The sequence below is a fragment of the Erinaceus europaeus genome, chromosome 15 (assembly GCF_950295315.1).
Source record: "Erinaceus europaeus chromosome 15, mEriEur2.1, whole genome shotgun sequence".
NCBI lineage: Eukaryota > Metazoa > Chordata > Mammalia > Eulipotyphla > Erinaceidae > Erinaceus > Erinaceus europaeus.
Genome location: NC_080176.1, coordinates 25,182,494 through 25,200,165, shown reverse-complemented (window position 1 = coordinate 25,200,165; position 17,672 = coordinate 25,182,494). Strand labels below are relative to the sequence as shown.

The 17,672-nt window shown below is 42.0% G+C and overlaps 1 protein-coding gene across 3 annotated transcripts in view; it reads right to left on the bottom strand.

Moving 5' to 3' along the window:
* Positions 1–427: 427 nt before the first annotated feature.
* The window catches only part of LOC103127368 (cytochrome P450 3A12-like), a 29,103-nt gene continuing 11,858 nt past the window's right edge, over positions 428–17,672 (bottom strand). For all 3 annotated transcript variants that reach the window (XM_060173357.1, XM_060173356.1, XM_016194863.2), the window contains 5 exons: positions 16,883–16,949; positions 13,915–14,075; positions 3,557–3,783; positions 2,329–2,491; positions 428–723 (listed from right to left, as the gene is read on the bottom strand). In XM_060173357.1, the coding sequence (XP_060029340.1) occupies positions 628–723; positions 2,329–2,491; positions 3,557–3,783; positions 13,915–14,075; positions 16,883–16,949 (714 nt within the window). In that variant the 3' untranslated portion in view covers positions 428–627. The remainder of the gene's footprint in view (positions 724–2,328; positions 2,492–3,556; positions 3,784–13,914; positions 14,076–16,882; positions 16,950–17,672) is intronic.

Genomic DNA, 17,672 nt, shown 5'->3' with positions numbered 1-17,672 from the left:
CCTCCAGTAGCAGTGGCTTTGTAGTGCAGGCACTGGAGGCAAAAAAAGAAAAATAAAAGAAAAGAAAGAAAAAAAGAAAGAAAGAAAAAGAAAGTCCTTCACATAAGCATTTTGCTTTCTCCCCAGCTTGACACTCACTCATCATAATATGTCACATCACAGTTCTAAAATTGGCTCGACCTAAGAGTGCTTGTGGTGTCAAAGGGTTTAGTCATTGGCTCTATTGACTGAATTCCATAGGTTCCCCATGGCACGGAGACATGACATAACACTCTATAAAGAGCTTGTTTATTGACTTGCTAGACATAACTCTCAGGACAGAAGTTTGCTAATAAAGTGCTTGGGAGATCATAACCCATCATCAGGACTCAGGACTGGGGAAGAGCTGGGATTGGAGATGACCCATGAGAACCAGAGACACTGAGTCTACAGAGCTGGCATTTATTCAGTCACCTCACTTGTGTCCCACAACATCAACCCTCTCAGAAAACTAAAAGGACACTCAGAAGCCCATGGTAGCCGTCACGGGGACCATCTTCATTTCTGGGTTCTATTCAAGGAGTTAAATCACCTCTCAGGCATTCTGGATACAGCTCCTACAAAACATGGTGGAATCCTCCTCCCAAATCAGGCTCCATTCACAGTCCCCTCTCTTGGCTCAGCCTTTAGGACAATGGGTTTTTCTGGTTGAATAAGTCCTTGATTTCCCAGCTTCATAGGAATCTGTAACAGCACAGAAGCATGTGAGAACTGATTCATGAAGCATGAGCAACACCAAAGCACACCAGACAAGATACCTGAGGGACAAGAATGCTTTAGAAAAACATTTTAAACTATTTTTAGCATGATCCAGCTTTGATACATTAAGTATTGTCAAACCCTGAGAGAGAAAGCATTTATCCATCCATCCATCCATTCAGCAAAATGTTTAGTGAGCACCATTCCTGTACTTGATGGTAGGTGGACACAGAATTATATTGGTTACTATTTCTTTATTATTTTGTTTTTCAGAAAAAAATATAGTGCTTTGTTGGAAATCCAGATTTGTAGGCATTAATGCAAACTATTTCAAGAAAACATCAGTGTTTCATTTGTGAAACTTGCCATGAAACCCTAAGTGGATTCGCATCTAAGTTGTATGAGCCACCTTGGATTTCTTTTCTTTCTTTTTTTATATATTTTATTTATTTTTTTTCCCTTTTGTTGCCCTTGTCGTTTAACATTGTTGTGGTTATTATTGTTTTTATTGATGTCATTGTTGTTGGATAGGTCAAAGAGAAATGGAAAGAGGAGGAGAAGATAGAGAGGGGGAGAGAAAGACAGACACCTGCAGTCCTGCTTCACCGCCTGTGAAGCAGGTGAGGAGCTGGGGAGTTGAACTGAGATCCTTAAGCCACGTGTGCTTAACCTGCTGAGCCCAACTCCCTTTTACTTTCTTTTTTTTATCATTATTACCACTAGGGTCACAGCTGGGCCTTGGTGACAGCACTGAAACCACTATGAAACCCAGCAGCCATCTTTTCCCTTTTTTTTTCTAATTTTTTTAAAGATAGGACAGAAATAAATTGATAGAGGATAGAGAAAGAGAGAGAGAGAGAGAGATGGGCCTGGGAGGTAGAATAATGGCAAAAAGAGTTGCATACCAGAGGCTCCTATGTCCCAGGCTCAATCTCCAATCCTATCACAAGTCAGAGTTGAGAAGTGTTATGATTAAAAATAAAAGAGATAATATTTGGAGTTAGGCCATGGCAACCTGGTTGAATGCACATGTTACAATGTGCAGGACAAGGTTTGAGTCCCCAGTCCCCACCCGCAGGGGGAAAGCTTTGTGAGTAGTGAAGCAGTGCTGCAGGTGTCTGTCTCTCTTTCTCTAATCCCCTCTATATCCCCTACTTTCTCAATTTCTGGCTGTCTCCAATATGTAAAGATGTAAAAAAAAAATTAAAAGAGAGTGAGACATTTGCATACCTGCTTCATCATTCATGAAAATGTACCCCTACAAGTGGGAAGTGAAGGATCAAGCCCAGGTCATTACTCTTGGTAACATGTGCACCACCACCAGGCCCCCTTGGATATCTTTTTACTTTTGAAAGATTCTTAGATATATACTTACATATGATTATAGTTTACAATTTACCTATTTATCAAGCTGCAAACTAAGCAAACCAGAAGTCAGGGACATATTCGCTAATGAACAGAATGAGGTCAGAGGGGATGGATGAGCACACGGTTGAATACAGTCTTCAGTAAAAAACAAAACAAAAAAAAAAGAAAAAGAAAGAAAAAATGCACCGGAAATTCATTCTTTACAAAAGTGAGCTGTGTGACCTGTGTCTCTCTGCAGGGCTTGAAGGTGAAGTTCTGCAGGACTCGCACCAGAGCAACCTTCATGTTCATGAGAGCAAACCTCATGCCAATGCAGTTCCGGGGGCCATTTCCAAAGGGCATGTAGGCATAAGGGTTTATGCTCTCCTTGTTCTTCTTACTGAACCTGGGGGAGAAAGAGGTGATGAAATGGATGAATAAAACAGAAGAAATGAAAGCACTCCAAGGTGGAGGTTCTCATGTAGACTCCACCAACAGGATGCAGGACACTGCTGTGGGCTCCTCCTGAAATCTTGCTGTGTGATTCTGCTATGAGGATGACGAGTCACAGATCATGTCTCCACCATCCCAGACTCCACAGCAGCTTCTGCTCATATACAAGACAGGGGCTGAGCACTGTTTGAAGAGAAATGCAGCTGGCAATGTCCCAGACACGGAGGGAGCTGATGGCTCTCCCACTTGAGAGAGTCTGTCCGCAGGATGGACATGGAGGAAGGTGGCAGGGCCTGCAGCTGTGATGTCACCAGGAACCATGTTCTCATTCTCTCTCTCTCTCTCTCTCTCTCTCTTTCCTACTGAGGAGGCTCACACCTCATCAATGAGGGGCATGCCGGGGCTCTTGCACAATCACAGGAGAGGACACATAGCACCACTTTTAGATAGAGGAATGTGGGTGTGTTGATGATCAAATCAGAAAGATGAAGAGAACAGCACAGAAAAACAGACAGGGGGAAAGTCACATTTCTACTGGAGACAATTACGACTTATGCATATAGTCACATAGCAAGCAAGTCACGTATATATAAAGAGGGTTCTAATAATAATAAATGCTGGGAGTTGGGCACAGCGGGTTAAGCATATGTGGTACAAAGCACAAGGACCAAAGTAAGGATCCTGGTTCGAGCCTCCAGCTCCCCACCTGGAGGGGAGTCCCTTCGCAGGTGGTGAAGTAGGTGTCTACCTTTCTCTCCCCGTCTCTGTCTTCCCCTCCTCTCTTCATTTCTCTCTGTCCTATCCAGCAATGACGACAACAAGAATAATTACAATAAGACAACAACGGCAACAAAAGGTAATAGATAAATAAATATTTAAAAAATAAAAAATAAAGGCTCAATTAAATTAAATACACAAAACCTACACAGAGAATGGCAACAGCAGAAGCACAAGCTCGCCCCCAGAACACACTCCAGGCAGCCTGGAGCAGGGCAGCCCCTTCCCCACTGGCCTCTACCTTTCTGGATGGAACTCCTCAGGCTCTGTCCACAGTGATGGGTCTTTGTGGAGGACAAAGAGGGGCATCATCACCACTGTGCCCTTGGGAATAAGCACCCCACTGATCTCCACATCTTTCTTGCACACCCTCTCCAGTCTGCCAGCAATCGGATAGAGTCTGAGGGTTTCATTCACCACCATGTCAAGATACTCCATCTGCATCACGGCGTCATAGGTGGGAGCAGCCTGGGGAGAAAGAAGCAGACTTTGACCCACTGGCACTTGGGCTCAACAGCTGGGATTGGGGGGCAGTGAGTCACTAGGTGCTAAACAGCCAAGACCCCATCACATGGCCACAGGGAGGTGTTTTCTACTCCTGTAAACAAGTGTGATTTAAAGTCTCTGATTTAAAGTCTTTAGTGAAGTATGCAAGAACCCAAAGTTCATTTAAAAATAATTTCGCTTGTCTATATCATGGAAGAAAGACACAAAAAAGAGAAAAGTCCTCTTTCCATACAAGATATTTTATTCTATAGATAACATTTGGAGAGAAACACTATATTAACAATAGTTCTATTAAGTAATTCAGGGAGAAACTAGTTTATATCTAAGCAAACAGTGACGTCACATGATGGCAGTTCAAGGAAACACTAGAATCCCACACACAGCACCCATCCTCTGTGTCTGGAACTAATCCTTTTTTTTTTTTTAATAAAAAGGAAACACTGACAAAACCATAGGATAAGAATGGTACAAATTCACACAAAACTCCACCACTAAAACTCCGTATCCCATCCCCTCCCGACCTGTCAACGCCCATGTTCAATGGGGAAGCAATAACAGAAGCCAGACCTTCCAACTTCTGCATCCCACAATAACCTTGGGTCCACACTCCCAGAGAGTTAAAGAACTGGAACTAATTCTCAGTGTAGCATCAGGGAAGGACTGCCAGAGTCTCAGTGCATTTAACTGGGCATTTACATTCTTTCCGTACTTGAACTTTTGTGAATAAAGCAGTTGTAATAAGTCCATGGGTACATGTATCTCTTAGATTTTGTTTCCACATCATCTAGTAGCATAGGATACTAAAACAAAGGAATAATAAGGGAAGAAAAAGAAGAAGTGGGAGGTAAGATGGCGGCGGCCTGAGAAATCGCTGACAGCGAGTGCTCTGATAGCATCGTCGGCAACGGTAGGATTTTCTGCCTTTAGCAGGCCAGTCAATAAGGGGGGGGGCACCAAAGAAGTGATTACAGTTTAATTTGGGTTAACAATTAGAGCAAAGGTGACACGGACTAGCGGGGCTCCAGAATTCCCAGGCGGCGCCAGGCAAGGCGAGTGCGCCGGGCATTGTCCTCCGCCCGCCCGGGAAGGCGGCTCCTCCGCCTGTTGCAGAGCATGGCGGGCAGAGGACCCAGAGAGAGCACTTTAGCTCGGGGGCTGCCTCTTGGGAGTCGCCAGGGTCCACCGCGACCCTGAGGGTGGATCCAAAGACTTCTTGAGTATAGCTCTCATTGGATCAAAGGACTTGGAGCTAGTTTTCATTTTTGAGAAATCCTTTAAAAAAGTCTGGAGGGCGGGGTTTCCCGGAAGATGGCGCCCGGAGAAGCGGCCAGCCTTTGAGCTCCGGACACATCTCGTGTAAACAATAGGATTTTCTGCCTTTAGCAGGCCAGCCTTATAATAAGGGGCCATAACGGTCATACCAAGGATGTGTCTATAACTTAATTTGGGTTAAGAATTAGAGTAGGGGAAAAAATTCTTTTTTCTTCCTTTTAATTTTCAAGCATACATCCCTCCCGCCGCCCCCCCCCCCCCCCATAAGCAGTGCCTGGGACCAGCTACTAGCAGGATACCCCATACCACCAAACAGGGTTTTTTTTTTTCTTTTTTTCTTTTTTTTTTTTTAATTCACTGATACACATTTGGGAAGTTCCTCGCACTGCTCTTTAATTACAACTCTTCTTCTTATCTTCTCCCTTTTCTCTCTCTTATCTCTCTCTATCTCTCTCTCTTTTTTTTTTTTTTTTAATCTTGTCATACACTTCTTTCTTCTTTGCCTTTCTGAATTTGTGAATTACTTTGGGGAAGAAATCTGACCCAGAGTGGACTCTCTATGTGTGTATCTCTGCTCTAGTTCCCTTTACACTCTTGTTACCCTTAGAATATACACTGGATAGTAGATTTGCATAACTGTCTATTCTTGCTATCCTCTCTTCCTTTTCTCTTTCTTCACTGGGATTTGGTTACTATTTTTTCACGGACTGGAGAAATTGTTTGGCTAACTGGTAACGATTAAACTCCTTCAATACTTACTTCAGTTGCTACTGTTATTCCAGAGGTTGGTGAGTGCAATTGTCATAAAGGTATTTAGTACAGTGTTACTTGTGCTCAAAACACAACAACTGAGGAACAACAGAGCATTAAAAAAAAAAAAGAGAGAAACACATAAATTTAAAAAAAAAATGGGTAGATTAAAAACAAATAAAACTGCTACCCCAATGAATGAAGACAAGAGCCCAGAAGAAACCACAAATCAGTCAGAAGTAACCATAGATAAGAAAAGTATGCAAGCAATAATAAACTTATTAATCACAGAAATGAAAACAACATTGGAGGAAAGAAATGGCAGTATTAGGGAAACAACAGTTGAGACCCCCAAGGAAAATACTGATTATCTTGAGACAATTAGAGAACTGAAAGCTGAAATAGCTGTAATGAAGAAAGAAGCTGAGGCAAGGGAAAGCAGACTAACAGAAGCAGAAAACAGAATTAGTCAGACAGAGGATGAGTTAGAGAAAACTAAGAAAGAGGTGAAAGAGCTTAAAAAGAGATTGAGAGACACTGAAAACAACAACAGAGACATATGGGATGATCTCAAAAGAAGTAACATCCGTATAATTGGCCTGCCAGAGGAAGAAAGAGAGGAAGGGGAAGCAAACATCCTAGAGGAAATAATACAAGAAAATTTCCCAGACCTGAATAACAGAAAGGATATCAAGGTGCAAGAGGCCCAGAGAGTACCAAACAGAATCAACCCAGACCTGAAAACACCAAGACACATCATAGTCACAATGAGAAGAAGTAAGGATAAAGAAAGGATCCTAAAGGCTGCAAGAGAGAAACAAAAAGTCACATACAGGGGAAAACCCATAAGACTTTCTGCAGATTTTTCAACTCAAACTCTAAAAGCCAGAAGGGAGTGGCAAGATATCTATCGAGCCCTGAATGAAAAAGGGTTTCAACCAAGGATTATGTATCCTGCTAGACTTTCATTCAAGCTAGATGGAGGGATCAAAACCTTCTTAGACAAACAACAGTTAAAGGAGGCAACTATCACCAAGCCGGCCCTGAAAGAGGTACTAAAAGACCTCTTATAAACAAGAACACCACTATAATACTTGTAATATATCAGAGTAAACAAATTGTTTTTTAGAACAATGGCACTACAATACATTAAATCCATAATATCAATAAATGTCAATGGCTTAAACTCACCCATCAAAAGGCACAGGGTGGGGGGATGGATCAGAAAACATAACCCAACCATATGCTGCTTGCAAGAATCACATCTGTCACAACAAGATAAACACAGACTTAAAGTGAAAGGATGGAAAACTATCATACAGGCTAACGGTCCACAAAAAAGGGCAGGAACAGCCATTCTCATCTCAGACACGATAGATTTTAAATTAAATAAAGTAATAAAAGATAGGCAAGGACATTACATAATGATTAGAGGATCAATCAGCCAAGAAGACTTAACAATTATTAACATCTATGCACCCAATGAGGGACCATCTAAATACATTAAACACCTATTGAAAGAATTTCAAAAATACATCAATAGTAATACAATAATAGTGGGAGACTTCAATACCCCACTCTCACACTTAGACAGATCAACAAAGCAGAGAACCAATAAAGATACAAGAGAATTGAATGAAGAGATTGACAGACTAGACCTCTTGGACATTTTCAGACTCCTCCACCCCCAAAAACTGGAATACACCTTCTTTTCAAATCCACACAACACATACTCAAGGATAGACCACATGTTAGGCCACAAAGACAGCATCAATAAATTCAAGAGCATTGAAATCATCCCAAGTATCTTCTCAGACCACAGTGGAGTAAAACTAACTTTTAACAACAAACGGAAAATTATTAAAAGACATAGAATTTGGAAACTAAACAACATGCTCCTTAAGAACCACTGGGTCAGACACTCACTCAAACAGGAAATTCAAATGTTCCGGGAAACTAATGAAAATGAAGACACAACCTATCAAAATATTTGGGACACAGCTAAAGCAGTACTGAGAGGGAAACTTATAGATATACAATCACATATTAAACACCAAGAAGAAGCCCAAATGAACGAACTTACTACACACCTCAAGGACTTAGAGGAAGAGGAACAAAGGAACCCTAAGGCAACCAGAAGGACAGAAATCACTAAAGTTAGAGCAGAAATAAACAACATCGAAAATAAAAGAACCATACAAAAGATCAATGAAGCAAAATGTTGGTTCTTTGAAAGATTAAACAAAATTGACAAACCCCTAGCCAGACTCACCAAACAAAAAAGAGAGAAGACTCAAATTAATAGAATTGTAAACGATACAGGAGATATCACAACTGACACCACAGAAATCCAGAGAATTCTGCGAAACTTCTATAAAGAACTATATGCCACCAAGCTAGAGAATCTGGAAGAAATGGAACAATTCCTAGAAACCTATGCACTTCCAAAACTGAACCAAGAAGAACTACAAAATCTAAATGCACCAATCACAGACAAAGAAATTGAAACCGTTATTAAGAATCTCCCCAACAACAAAAGTCCTGGACCAGATGGCTTCACAAACGAATTCTACAAAACTTTCAGGAAACAGTTAATACCCATACTTCTTAAGCTATTCCATAAGATTGAAGAAACAGGAATAATCCCTTCCACCTTTTATGAAGCCAACATCACCCTGATACCAAAAGCTGATAGGGACAGAACAAAAAAGGAAAACTACAGACCAATATCTCTGATGAACATAGATGCCAAAATATTAAACAAGATCTTGGCCAACAGGATACAGCAACACATCAAAAAGATTGTTCATCATGACCAAGTGGGATTCATCCCAGGAATGCAAGGCTGGTTCAACATCCGTAAATCAATCAATGTCATTCATCACATCAATAAAAGCAAAGCCAAAAACCACATGATTATCTCAATAGATGCAGAGAAAGCCTTTGACAAAATCCAACACCCATTCATGCTCAAAACTCTACAAAAAATGGGAATAGATGGGAAATTCCTCAAGATAGTGGAGTCTATATATAGCAAACCTACAGCCAACATCATACTCAATGGAGAGAAGCTGAAAGCATTCCCCCTCAGATCAGGGACTAGACAGGGCTGCCCACTGTCACCGTTACTCTTCAACATAGTATTGGAAGTTCTTGCCATAGCAATCAGGCAAGAGAAAGAAATCAAAGGGATACAGATTGGAAGGGAAGAAGTCAAGCTCTCACTATTTGCAGATGATATGATAGTATACATAGAAAGACCTAAAGAATCCAGTAGAAAATTACTGGAAGTTGTTAGGCAATATAGCAAGGTATCAGGCTACAAAATCAATGTACAAAAATCAGTGGCATTTCTTTATGCAAACACTAAATCTGAAGAAGAAGACATCCAGAAATCACTCCCATTTACTGTTTCAGCAAAATCAATCAAATACCTAGGAATAAAGTTGACCAAAGAAGTGAAAGACTTGTATGCTGAAAACTATGAGTCGCTACTCAAGGAGATAGAAACTGATACCAAGAAATGGAAAGATATCCCATGCTCATGGATTGGAAGAATAAATATCATCAAAATGAACATTCTCCCCAGAGCCATATACAAATTTAATGCAATACCCATCAAAGTTCCACCAAGCTTCTTTAAGAGAATAGAACAAACACTACAATCATTTATCTGGAACCAGAAAACACCTAGAATTGCCAAAACCATCCTAAGGAAAAGAAACAGACATGGAGGCATCACACTCCCAGACCTTAAACTATATTATAAAGCCATCATCATCAAAACAGCATGGTACTGGAACAAAAATAGGCACACAGACCAGTGGAACAGAATTGAAAGCCCAGAAGTAAATCCCAACACCTATGGGCATCTAATCTTTGATAAGGGGGCCCAAAGGATTAAACGGAAGAAGGAGGCTCTCTTCAATAAATGGTGCTGGGAAAACTGGGTTGAAACATGCAGAAGAATGAAATTGAACCACTTTATCTCACCAGAAACAAAAATCAACTCCAAATGGATCAAAGACCTAGATGTCAGACCAGAAACAATCAAATACTTAGAGGAAAACATTGGTAAAACACTTTCCCATCTACACCTCAAGGATATCTTTGATGAATCAAACCCAATTGCAAGGAAGACCAAAGCAGAAACAAACCAATGGGACTACATCAAATTGAAAAGCTTCTGCACATCCAAAGAAACTATTAAACAAACAGAGAGACCCCTCACAGAATGGGAGAAGATCTTCACATGCCAGACATCAGACAAGAAACTAATCACCAAAATATATAAAGAGCTCAGCAAACTCAGCCGCAAAAAAGCAAATGACCCCATCCAAAAATGGGCAGAGGAAATGAACAAAACATTCACCACAGAGGAGATCCAAAAGGCTAACAAACATATGAAAAACTGCTCTAGGTCACTGATTGTCAGAGAAATGCAAATTAAGACAACACTAAGATACCACCTCACTCCTGTAAGAATGGCATACATCAAAAAGGACAGCAGCAACAAATGCTGGAGAGGATGTGGGGACAGAGGAACTCTTTTACATTGCTGGTGGGAATGTAAATTGGTACAGCCTCTGTGGAGAGCAGTCTGGAAAACTCTCAGAAGGCTAGACATGGACCTTCCATATGACCCAATAATTCCTCTCCTGGGGTTATACCCCAAGGACTCCATAACACCCAACCAAAAAGAGGTGTGTACTCCTATGTTCATAGCAGCACAATTCATAATAGCTAAAACCTGGAAGCAACCCAGGTGCCCAACAACAGATGAATGGCTGAGAAAGCTGTGGTATATATACACAATGGAATACTATGCAGCTATCAAGAACAATGAACCCACCTTCTCTGACCCAGCTTGGACAGAGCTAGAAGGAATCATGTTAAGTGGACTAAGTCAGAAAGTTAAAGATGAGTATGGGATGATCCCACTCATCAACAGAAGCTGACTTAGAAGATCTGAAAGGGAAACTAAAAGCAGGACCTGATCAAATTGTAAGTAGGGCACCAAAGTAAAAACCCAGTGGTGAGGGGTAGACATGTAGCTTCCTGGGCCAGTGGGGGGTGGGAATGGGCGGGAGGGATGGGTCACGGTCCTTTGGTGATGGGAATGGTGTTTATGTACACTCCTAGCAAAATGTAGACATATAAATCAGTAGTTAATTAATATGAGAGGGGGAAATCAATTGTATGTCGCAAAGGTTCTCAAAAGACAAACTGAATCTTTTTAATAGATAGGCTACGTATTTGATATGCGGACTCTCTCAAAAGCCTAGACCAAGTAGATTAGAAGCTTCCAATAGCACAGCTATATACAAGATACTGGGTACTGTACAGCAAACCATAACAAAGGGACTTTTCAAAGTTAACCCAATTAACAAATAATGTGATGATAATATTAACTATTGATTGTCTTTTTGAACCCTAAGACAGCAGGAACCTCACATCTTCACTATAGAGCCCCTACTTCCCCCAGTCCTGGCACCCTTGGATAGGGCTCACTTTCCCGTATGCTTCTCCCAATCCATACCAAATAATATTGCATCCGCCGATCACAACCTAACCAAAGCAACGATTGCCATCTCAACATGCTTCACCTCAGTGTGTATCCAGAGACTTCACGTGTGGAATGACAACCCTTCAGCTTCATTACTCGGGTGAGACCTTTCTTTTTATAGTACACTCTAATTTCATCTCAGGTAGTTCACTTTCTAACAAAGTCCCATAACCTAGACATACACCAGTTTCTGTGAGAGAGAGCATATGTGCACACGTATCCATAAACTACTGCAAAATATATACCTGAAAGCAGGATTACACTAGAGTTTGCAGTGAGTACCTCCCTAACACTTCCTCTCCACTATTCCAATCTTGGGATCCATGATTGCTCAACAAATTGTTTGGCTTTGTATATTAACTCTCTTTTCAATCACCAGGTTCCAGATGCCACCAGGATGCTGGCTAGGCTTCCCTGGATTGAAGACCCCACCAATGTGTCCTGGAGCTCAGCTTCCCCAGAGACACACCTTACTAGGGAAAGAGAGAGGCAGACTGGGAGTATGGACCGACCAGTCAACGCCCATGTTCAGCGGGGAAGCAATTACAGAAGCCAGACCCTCTACCTTCTGCAACCCTCAACGACCCTGGGTCCATGCTCCCAGAGGGCTAGAGAATGGGAAGGCTATCATGGGAGAGGGTGGTTTATGGGGATTGGGTGGTGGGAATTGTGTGGAGTTGTACCCCTCCTACCTTATGCTTTTGTTCACTAATCCTTTCTTAAATTAAAAATTTAAATATAAAAAAAAAGAAAAAAAGAAAAAGAAGAAGTAAGGAGAAGAGGTAAAGTATGAAGGAAGGGGAAAAAGAAGGAAAGAAAAAGAAAGGGAGCAGAGAAAGGAAAAAGGAAGGAAAGGAAAGAAGAGGAGAGGAGAGGAGAGGAAAAGAAAAGGAAGGAAGGAAGAGAGATAAGTGAAGGAATTGAGGAAGGAGGGAAAGAAAGAGGGAAAGAAAAAGAGAAAGAAAATGAAAGATGGAGTTGAGCGGTAGCACAGCAGGTTAAGTGCACATGGCGCAAAGCGGAAGGACTAGCTGAAGGATCCCAGTTCGAGCCCCCAGCTCCCCACCTTCAGAGAAGTTGCTTCACAAACGGTGAAGCAGGTCTGCAGGTGTCTATCTTTCTCTTCCCCCTCTCTGTCTTCCCCTCCTCTCTCCATTTCTCACTGTCCTATCTAACAATGATGACATCAATAACAAAAACAATAGTAACTGCAACAACAGTAAAAAAACAAAAAGGGCAACAAGAGGGAAAATAAATATAAAAAAAATTTTTAAAGAAAATAAAGAAGGTGATGAGAAGAGAGAGAGAGAATGAGAGAGAACACCAGACTTTCTCTTGTAAAATGTGAGAACTAAGATATTAATGGGGCCAAATGATGAGGAGGGGTGGTTGATTGAATCCAGAATGTTGGTGGAGGATGTGGTGACTTGCATGTACCAAGACTGGGTATGAAAATTCTCTAAAACATAATAATTATGTAAAAACAAAGGAAAAGCAAGATAAAGATTATGAAGTAATACAAATTAAAACCTCCGTGGATTCAGTTTCCTAACTCCACAAAGAATTCATGTGTGTTGGGGTCGAGTGAGAACAGTGTGCAGGAACATGGTAAGTTCTATTTCAGGACAGTACACAGAGATGAAGACATTGAGTCAGGGCCAGACACAGGCTGGTTTCACTCATGCTCGTCCTGTCATGTGTGCAGAGCAGCCACTGATCACCTAGTCCCCAAGGAGCCTCCATTTTCTGCTCACTAGTCAGGGGAGACCAGCTCTGAATGGACATGAGGTCATGGGGGCCCCATGGGGGCAAATATTTTGTTCCTCAGCCAATTTATAGCCCATCCTGTTCCTGGTACTGGGATTTCATACCAATATTTCTGATTCTTTATTTTAGAGACAGCAGAGAAAGTCAGGAGAAGAGACGACAGCACTTCTCCACTGTCCATTAGCTCCCATGTAGTGCTGGTGCTCAAACCCTGAACTTATACATGATCACATGTGTGCTCTAACCACTGCCCAATCTCCCAGCCACGTGCAGCCTTCTTACTCTTGTCCTCGGCTGTTGCCCTGAGAAGAAGATGCACTTGCTGGTTTCAAGGAATGTGAGAGACTTGTGGAATGGAGCAGAATCCATGCAGACAGGCTAGCCAAGGATAAAATGAAGAATCCATATCTACAAAATGTGCAGAGACATCACTGGAGAAACATTAGGAGAGACAGCTGTCTAAATACTTGAGCAGGAAGTACTTGCTGTTAAGTGCCACTGGGGCTGTGTGACTCAGGTAACTGATACTCCACAGCCAGCACATTTTCCCAAGTTCTTTGATTTCTGTAAGCAGCACATATCACCTATATCTCTCCCTTTAAGTATCCTTTAGTCATCTTAAATAGCTCTTTTGGAGGACCTGAAGCCTCTGCTTTGTGCAAAGCTTCTCCAAGTGCAGAGGAGGCTCCACACTGAGGCCTGACCTGCTCCTCCTTCCCCAGGCACCACTCACTCACCTGGTTGGGGAAAGTTGTGTCAATCTCCTCCTGCAGTTTCTTCTGGACATCAGGGTGAGTGGCCAGAAAATACAGAATGAAAGACAGGGAGCTGCTTGTGGTCTCATAGCCACCAAAAATAAAGATCACAGATTGGGCCACAATCTCCATGTCAGTCAGAACTGAGAGGGGAGAAAAGCCAGCTGAGTGAGCAGGTCCTAACAAACACCTGCACTTCCATGATGGCAAAATAAATGGAACTTCTGTGTCCCAGTGGGGGTGGGGTACAGAAGTGGCCGCACTCACATGTCCACCATACAGACTCAGAAAAAAGCTAAACTTGTCTTTGTCTAGTTCCTCCCAGGGCCTACTCTCTACTCTTTAAGAGTATATGGTGCAGGAATCCATGCAAAACCTCTGCATTTTCCACTCACTTTAGCTGTGAACCTAAAATGATATAAATAATAATAATAATAAAGTCAAGAGGGTCAGATGGTGGCACACCTGGTGACACACACTGATTGGAGCTCCTATTCCCTACCTGCAGGAAGGAAATTTCATGGGCAATGAAGCAGGTCTGCAGGTATCTTTTATCCTCTCCCATTCCTACCCACCCCTCTCAATTTCTCTGTGTCCTGTCAAAAAAAAAAAAATAGGGAAAAATGGCTGCTGAGAGCAGTGAATCATTAGTGCTGATACCAAACCCCAAAATAACCTCCATGGTAATAAAAATAAATAAATAAATAAAGTCAGAATGTGGAATCACTTGAAGATATTGGCAGAGGAGGACCTTGTAGAGGTTGTAATATTATGTGGAAAACTGGGAAATGTTATGCATGTACAAATTAATGTATTTTACTGTCAATCATAAACCATTAACCCCCAATAAAGAAATTTAAAAACTCCAGTCAAAATGTGGAATCAACTGAAATATCCATCAATAATGACTGGATAAAGAGCTGGTGATCTATACTCAGTGGGGAATGACCCACCATTAAATTGTTGACACTCTTTTGAGACTAAATGGATAGAGTCACTGGTGGCTATGCTGACTCAAAGACATCTGTGAGGTGTTTGGATTCAAAAATTAAATATAAATAACTAGAAATAAATTTCAAAATTATTACATTCAATCTTAAACTTAAATCTGTAGTGATCACTAGAGAGAGAGGGAATGAATGAGGAATAAAGATGGAGACATACTTTTGAAACTGTATTGGGTAATGTTGAAAATAACAAAAAAAAAATGTCAACGTATAACTAAAACTGAGGGAGAATTACAGTGGTAATCTATGGCTATAAGAATGGGCACACAAAACTTTGGTTACAGGAGTGGTGAGAAAAAAGAAAAGTCTATACTGTAAACCACTAATCCCTCAATAAAAATAAATAAATAAATAAATAAATAATAAAAAATAACATTGAATTAAAATCAGTTGTGAGGACAAAAGATATGGAGTTGAAGCAAGGCACTCATTCTTTGGCCAAAGGGTGTGTAGCTGACAGACAGCACTCAGGCAGCACAGCACTCTGGCAGCACAGCACTCCACACCCTCCTGACTATTATGCCTGAGGCAACACTGGCCCCTCCAACCCTGGGCCAGGATTGGGACTCACAGTTTCTCACTGGTAAACAGGGAAAGGGAGAGAGTCTGAGGGTCTTTATTGGAGGGCAAGCAAGCACTGCCACTATTATCTGACCCTAAAAGAATTCACAACGACTGGGTACAGGTGTCTATGACTGATGACAATGCCTAACAATTATTGTATTAAACAATGGTTCTATTTATGCTACTTTGAACAGAAGAACTAACCATCTCTTACAGGTGTCCTGAGGATAGAATGTGTTTGTGTATGAAACTGCATTCCTAATATAGTACCATAAGCTGAACTTAGATCCATAAATTTATAATTAATGAAATAAATAAATGGATAAAGTCCATTGAAAAATGAAGAAGAAAGAAAGGAACACAGGATCCCATCTGAAAAGAGTTACAGACCATTTAAACATCAAAGAAAACACAAGAGAATAATTAGTATTATTGACCTCTTGCTGATACAACCGCACGGGCAGGCAGGGAGAGCTCTGCCTTGCAGTGGAACATCCACTGTTAACAGAATAGCTGGCAGTGCTGGCTCATCATGTGTGAGGGTGTGATCAAGCCCATGGCCCCATGGCCCCACAGGATCAGTGCAGCAGGGCTGAAGGTTTCATCTGGGCTCCCTCTCTGTCTCTCCCACTCCTCACCACAACCCCAAAGAGAAAGAAAACTGACCACTGGGAAAGATGGTAAAGTCATGCTTGGCACCAACACCCATCAGTAACCCTGGTGGCAACATCAGTGAGCAGATAAAAGTAAAAAATATTAAAAACTGAAAAACATTCCTATTTAGAAAGTCTTCCATCTCAACACCATAATAACTGGATTCAGTCACAAATTGCCCAGGGGTGGAGGAAAAGAGATGAAAGTTGGAAAAGGACCAGAACTTCAATACAAAGACAGATGCATCCATGACAAGTTATCTAAAATTACAAGGAAAAAATATAACAAGGGGAAAATAAAACCTTTAGAGAAAATTGTGAAGAGAGCAAACTCACTGAAGGCCACCAACATGGAGTAAGCAATGCACATCCTGATGACAGGGAGGCCTGGATTCAAGTGTCTGAACAGGGACTTGAGTCTTTGGTTTGGGTCAGGTCTCAGAATAACCTTGGAAAAAGCCCCGTCACTAACAGATGTGGAGATCTCAGTCAGAACACTGAGCAGCTCTGGGACATGGAATACATTGGGTCCTGTGGTAATTCAAGCTGTGAAAAATGTTCTGCCTGCTCACTTCAAAAAAATGCTTTCAGAACTCCCATCGGCATGTGAAGCTGGACTCTGTTTGATGTGGCAGTAACTCTCATCTTCCCAGTAATCTTCTACCCACTTTCAGAAACAGCCCCAGTCCCCAGCCTCCCCATCATGGGAGGAGGCTCCTTGGTTACCTTTATGATGGGCCACCTGTTTGGAATTCTGGGAGTTGATCATCAGCTGGAGGAAGTCCACTCGATGCTGGAAGCAGAAAGAGAGACTTCAGTGCCAGAAAGTCACTTGTGGAGTCAGAAGTCATTGTGGGGTACAGGACTGAACCTCCATCCTCAAACCTGGGCTCCTGAAGTCCAGGTGCCTGGCCGGAGTCATCTAAGAGCCAAAGCATCCAGCCTCAAACCATGGGGAACGAGATGGTGCTTCCTGACACAAATGTACACCTGCTGTGGTCTCACTCTCCCTCATCCTCGCCTGCTCAGACCTTAACTGCCTGTTCTCCTACCGGTCAGTCATTCCTGTCTGTTCAGGTAATGCACAAGAACCCAGCTTCAAGTCCCTGGACCTGGGGGAAAGTTTCATGAGCAGACAAGCAAGACTGTAGGTGCCTCTTTCTCTCCCTACACACTCACCTCCCTCTGTCCTCTCAATTTCTCACTTGTCTCTATGCAAAATTAGCTAACTAATTAGTAAATAAGTCTGGGGTACAATTTCACACCCAGTATGGTGAGTTCAGTGAACTGGCATGCAACCAAGTATCCTGACATTGGCAGAGTGCAGCAGCAGCAGCACTTGTGTGAGAATCTCCAGAAGCACCACAGTCCCAGGATTTCTGATCTTCTTCAGTGACATTCTGAGGCCCAGCCCTGATGCCCAGCCCTGAGCCTCTGACCTGCACATCTCTTGGCAGTTGCCTCCAGCCCCAAGAGACAAACTTGAATGAACAGACTGCAGACTCAAAGCCCAGAG